Source organism: Xenopus laevis, chromosome 8S, assembly GCF_017654675.1.
Source record: "Xenopus laevis strain J_2021 chromosome 8S, Xenopus_laevis_v10.1, whole genome shotgun sequence".
Taxonomy (NCBI): domain Eukaryota; kingdom Metazoa; phylum Chordata; class Amphibia; order Anura; family Pipidae; genus Xenopus; species Xenopus laevis.
In genome coordinates this window covers 56110541-56116540 of record NC_054386.1, presented here as the reverse complement: position 1 = coordinate 56116540, position 6000 = coordinate 56110541, and the positions used below count along the sequence as shown (strand labels likewise).

At 43.9% G+C, this 6000-nt stretch overlaps 1 protein-coding gene across 1 annotated transcript in view; it reads left to right on the top strand.

Moving 5' to 3' along the window:
* The first annotated feature begins 394 nt into the window (after positions 1-394).
* The window catches only part of kdrl.S (kinase insert domain receptor like S homeolog), a 184386-nt gene continuing 178780 nt past the window's right edge, over positions 395-6000 (top strand). Inside the window, exon 1 of the mRNA XM_041574719.1 lies at positions 395-1300. Coding sequence (XP_041430653.1) covers positions 1231-1300 — 70 coding nt within the window. The 5' untranslated portion in view covers positions 395-1230. The remainder of the gene's footprint in view (positions 1301-6000) is intronic.

The window sequence follows — 6000 nt, the reverse complement described above, 5'->3', positions numbered from 1 at the left end:
AATTGGCAGTGCTTTACAGAGATGATATGTTGTTCAAATCTATCCCTGTGCCACCGGAGCTTACAGTCCTTATCACATTCACACTATAGTCAATTTCATCAGGAGTCAATAAAGCTGCCTGTATGTTGGGAGGGACTGGCAACCTGTGGGTTCTGGCAAATGCCAGAGGGGCTGATAAAAGGTCCCATAGAAAGTCAGTATTTAGTGGGCTGGTGGGGGCTGTTTGAACCTCTGTGTGGGCTGATTGGGCCTCTGTGTACCTAAAATGCCAGGGCCTATTTTAATTCTCAGTCCAGACCTTGAGGGAACCTATACACTGTGCTGCCACTTGTACAATATTACAAGTCACCTTGGAGTTGGGTGTTTGGAGATTGTTCTGCGACTTCTAATATCCTTTTATTTCACAACAGGGATACAGTGTTCCCTATATAACTAGCTTTAGTATTTAGGTCAAGGTTTCTTTACTTTTCCCATGTACATCATGTCTGTCTGGGCAACAGGGTGGAGGTGTGACCAACTGACTTGTTTTCTGTGAGAATCCTCTAAGCATCACATAGGCTGGTTTATAAGACAGTGCTGCTGCAGAACTTCTTGGCTACAGGAGTTGTCTTGTATTTATGTATATACCGTATTATAGACATGACTCCTGGCTGCTTCTGACGTATCTCCTTCCTCTTAGGTTCCTGCACAAAGAATCGGACTTCTAGCAAACATCCCAGAAGCAAGAGCAGTGCTGCCTCTAACTCCAGACATCTCTGCCTCTGACTAACTCCAGACATCTCTGCCTCTGACTCTAACCCCAGACACATCTCTGCCTCTGATTCCAGACATCTCTGCCTAAAGCTCCTCTGGACTGTGTAGCAGGGATATCCCCTGGGCTCTGCCTCTAGCGCTTAGTGGGAAGAAGTTCGAGAAGTCTGCGCTGAGGTGGGTGGGTGGAAAAGAAAGAAGCGCAGAGCGGGTGTGTGAGTGACCCAGATCGGCTGAGCACCTGCAGCTAGTGCAGCGTGTGATTCTGGGAGTGGAACCGGCCCTGTCACTTCTGCACCCTGAGTTCAGGATCCCTCCTTATTATGCCCAAGTTGCTTTATCAGCCAAGGACACCATCTACAACTGAGGAGCTGCAATAAGAAGCTGAAGTGGAAAAAGCGCTTAACTTTTATCTTTGGTAACAACAGCCTTGGGACCCTTACTTCGCTCCTTGCTGTTTAGCTATCCCAGTGAGCCATCATGTGCTGCCACGACTCCCCCTGCTTAGCTCTGGTGCTGCTGCTGCTGCAAGGTCTCCTGTGCTCTGCAGGTAAGTTGGCACTTGCGGTGGTAGTGTTTGTGTGGTTGCTTTAGTACCCACGGATTTAGGATGGAATGGGCTGCCAAACGCTGCAGGTGCTCCTGTATTTGATATTCTGACAGGTTGCATCGCTAAATTAAGGGGGCTTCGTTGATTTTGGGAGAGAAAAGTTTAACTGGCAGTTTAGTGATTGTTGGACTGTAATTCGTGTAGGGACTTTCCCTGCACATACGAGAATTAAGAGCTACAATGATACAGTATGAGCCATGTAATCCAGGCTGTCTGGGCTGCTGCCTCTGCGCTTAGTGTTATGTGCAGAGGGATGGTGTGATCTCAGGCAGATGCTACACAGTATTCCGGCCTCCTGTATTGCCCTGGAACGAATAAAAGCTGACTTTAGCCGTATACGTGTATCTATATATACAAGGTGGCTTTGGGTCAGTTACTTGCACTGCTACACCGGCAGCGCAGAAGTTGCGCTAGTATACTTGGCGTCAATAACCTTCCTGCACTTTTCCTGCACTCTATCTATCTATCTATCTATCTATCTATCTATCTATCTATCATCTATCTATCTATCTATCTATCTTTCTATCTATCTATCTATCTATCTATTTATCATCTCTCCCTCTCATCTCTCTCTCTCTCTCTCTCTCTCTCTCTCTCTCTCTCTCTCTCTCTCTCTCTCTCTCTCTCTCTCTCTCTCTAATCTGTTTATCTATCTATTATCATCTATCTATCTATCATCTATCTATCTATCTATCTATCATCTATCTATCTATCTATCTATCTATCTATCTATCTATCTATCATCTATCTATCTATCTATCTATCTATCTATCTATCTATCTATCTATCATCTATCTATCTATCTATCTATCTATCTATCTATCTATCTATCATCTATTTATCATCTCTCTCTCTCTCTCTCTCTCTCTCTCTCTCTCTCTCTCTCTCTCTCTCTCTCTAATCTGTTTGATTATCTATCATCTATCTATCTATCTATCTATCTATCTATCATCTATCTATCTATCTATCTATCTATCTATCTATCTTTTATTATCTATCTATCTATCTATCTATCTATCTATCTATCTATCTATCTATCTATCTATCTATCTATCAATCTTCTATCTATTTATTTATCATCTGTCTATCTTTATTATCTGTGTACCTTAATATATCTGTATGTGTATACCTATATACCTAACTGTCTATGGATATATATGTCTTTCTATCTGTCTGTCTATATCTATCTTTTATATATACTCAGTCTCTATCAAATATCTATTTAATATACTTATATTACATTTAGCCTGTATGTGTGTCTGTTCCTATGTGCTATGTCTTTGTATCATGTTAGTTTATCATCACTCTGTCCGTCCCTCTTCATCCTGTCGATCTCTCTCTCTCTCTCTCTCTCTCTCTCTCTCTCTCTCTCTCTCTCTCTCTCTTTCTCTTTCTGAGTGCGGTGAATGAATAAGTAAAGGTTATTAAGCGGGTGCTGAGCTGTCAGAGATGTGGTTGTGGTGTCCGTATCCCTGCGGGTGCATCGTTGTGCGCAGTGCAGTGAGCAAACGAGGACTGGACGCAGGTGCGCAAGCGAGCGCTGAGGGCAGGGGCGATCCTGGCCCCTCCGCCGCCTGAGGCAGCAGCAGTTGCTGCTGCTCCCCTCCCCCGGAAATTCGCTCTTAAAGTACAAGGAGCAGCGTTTTTGCTGCCCCTGGTACCTAGTGGGGCACTGCCGCCTGAGGCGACAGCCTCAACTTGCCTCATTGGCGAAGCACCCCTGGCTGAGGGCCTGCGTCACCTAGTGGGGCACTGCCGCCTGAGGCGACAGCCTCAACTTGCCTCATTGGCGAAGCACCCCTGGCTGAGGGCCTGCGTCAGCACCCACTTAACCCTCTCCAGTAGTGGACTAGGGGTAGGCTGTGTATAAGGTACGTGCCCCTCAAGCTTTGCGCCCTAGGCAGGGGCGCTCCACCAATGAGGCGAGTTGAGACACTCGCCTCAGGCGGCAGCGCCCCCCTGGTTACCAGGGGCGGCAAAAATGCCGCTCCTGGTAACTAAGAGCCGAATTTCCGGTTTTCAACCCGGAAATTCGGCTCTTCTAGTGCAGAGAGCGCAATTGCGCTCTCTGCACTAGCGTCGTGCAGCGCCCCGACCCCCTCCTGCGCAGAAAATGTGAGCGCCGTGAGGAGGGGTCAGGGCGGCAACGGAAGGCCGCCTCAGGCGGCATAAAGGCGCCGATCGGCGCTGGCCCTAGGCACGTGCCTCTCCCTAGTTCTGGCCCTGGCTGTGCGATGGGTGCTCTGAGCCACTTTTTCTCCTGGGTGGTCCCCTGGCCATGCCGCTAGGCTATCAGTTGTATTTACTGGCTTATTAGCAGAGAGCAGGGGCGTAATTACAGTGGAAGCAGACGATGCTACTGGGGGGGGCCCTTGAGTCCCTAATTCATATAGAAGTTAAATAAATAGACATTTCAGTGGCCTGAAAAATAATTTGCTGTGGGGCCCATTAATATCTAGTTACACCACTGGCAGAGAGGCACAAATGGCCACATGCATCCGTTTTGCTGCATGATATATAACTGGTTTCTTAGAGTTGTTGGTATACATAATTGAATATCAGCCCCAAACATCTAAACATTTAACATTTGTTTGAAGTGGCAATATTCTCAAGGTTTGTGGGCATAATAAACAGTGTAAGACAAAGCCGTCAGGCACTCTTTGATCCATTTGAATGTAAAAACGATGAATTTTATTTTAGCAAGTTAAAAACATCAAACGTCCTAATAATAATAGTGTAATAATAAACAGTGTAAGCCACTTTCTGCAACATAGTAGCCCTTACATGACCTATTGGTTCGACACTCTTGCTTGCGCTATCACGTCACCTTGGTTGTTTTTCTTTATAGATAAAGCTATTTCAGAGAGCCATATTTTCATTTGCTTGGCTCCAATAGTTTTGTGTTCGCTTAATATGTTTCCAATTACTGCGGGGGTGGGGGACCACAGCTGGGAGCTGTTTTTATAAATAACTCTAGGTGGCGCTCCAATCCCCCTTAATTCACTTCAGAAGTCTATAGGAATGTGAACCTGCGCTGTGCTTCTGCTCATGATGCCTAATATGTCTGTCGCAAATCTGGTGTCACACCCAAAATGATAAGGGACAGGGATCAGACCATATTTTGCAATTTAAAACATTAGAGACTCACTTACAAAGCTTATCTATGTGTATTTAATTTTTGTAAGTGGAGGTTGGGAAACCATGATTTTACACTGCTTCACTGTCCAGAAAAGTCTTTTTATCTAGGAAAGGTGGAAGAGACCAAATAATCGTATCTGCATTGTAAACTGAATGCTGTGATCTTATAGTGTTCCATCTGTTTATGTTAAAAAAGCTTTATGATCATGCATTTAAATGTACAGCAAATCTTTACCTACTTTGTGTAAAGGATTTAACATTGTGATGCTGATTATTATGTCATTGCATTCATCCATGTCATATTGCAGTAATTTATGCCAGTCATTTCCTTGGAGATTTTAATTTAGCCTATTCTCTCTAAAAAAAATAAAATAAAATAAAAGATTTTGAAATGGCTCATGTTAAATTGGATTTAGCCATAGATGTAAATACAGCTGAATCTCTCTAAATAATCATTATGCAAGTAAATTGGTATTTCTAACGTTAATTTACCCTGCTGTAATTTTGCACCATATTTCCCATGGAAAATACAACATTCTTGGAATTGCAAACAATTTTGTGAGCAAGCCTTGGCTTCTGCTAGATTATGGATTCATTGCTGGCACGGATTATACATATTTTAAAGTGTTCGCTGCCTTCTGGGATTTTAACAGACATCATTAACAGTTCTTCTGTATGATAAAGCCACTAAGTCAGTAAGGGACCATTGAAATGTCATTGGCTACATATTCTTGCTATCTACAAAATTGAATTATTTTTCTACTAAAGGTATAGCAAAGAATGATATACATTGGTGTGGGGGCTGTAGTTATTTGACACTGTATGGACATATAGTACCTACTTGTGGTTTTAATTCTGCATTCAGCTCAGGTTGCTGGTGGACAGTTGTTGACTGATAACAGGAAATAGGACAAAATAATTCCTTTGCACTATTAATGATTTTTAGGAAGGTGCAAGAACGACTAGCAGCCCTGCAGGTCTATTGTAAACCATCTAAAATGTGCACCACGGATTATCTTTTCTTTTACAGAGGTCCAACGGTTTTGTAATAATGTGTACAGCAGGGCAAGATGGTGTCAATAACTCTTGTATACTGTGAATATTAAGGCAGTAACCCCATATGTAGTAAAAGGCACTAAAGCTGGCCATAGATGTTGAGATTTTTAAAAGATCAGATCCTGATCGTGAGACCACGATCTTCTCGGAACGATCCTACGATCATACGAATTTACCATCAACTAAAAAGACCAATTTGCCAGTAGAGATGTCGCGAACTGTTCGCCGGCGAACTTGTTCGCGCGAACATCGGGTGTTCGCGCTCGCCGGAAGTTCGCGAACGTCGCGCGACGTTCGCCATTTTGGGTTCGCCATTGTTGGCGCTTTTTTTTGCCCTCTCACCCCAGACCAGCAGGTACATGGCAGCCAATCAGGAAGCTCTCCCCTGGACCACTCCCCTTCCCTATAAAAACCGAAGCCCTGCAGCGTTTTTTCACTCTGCCTGT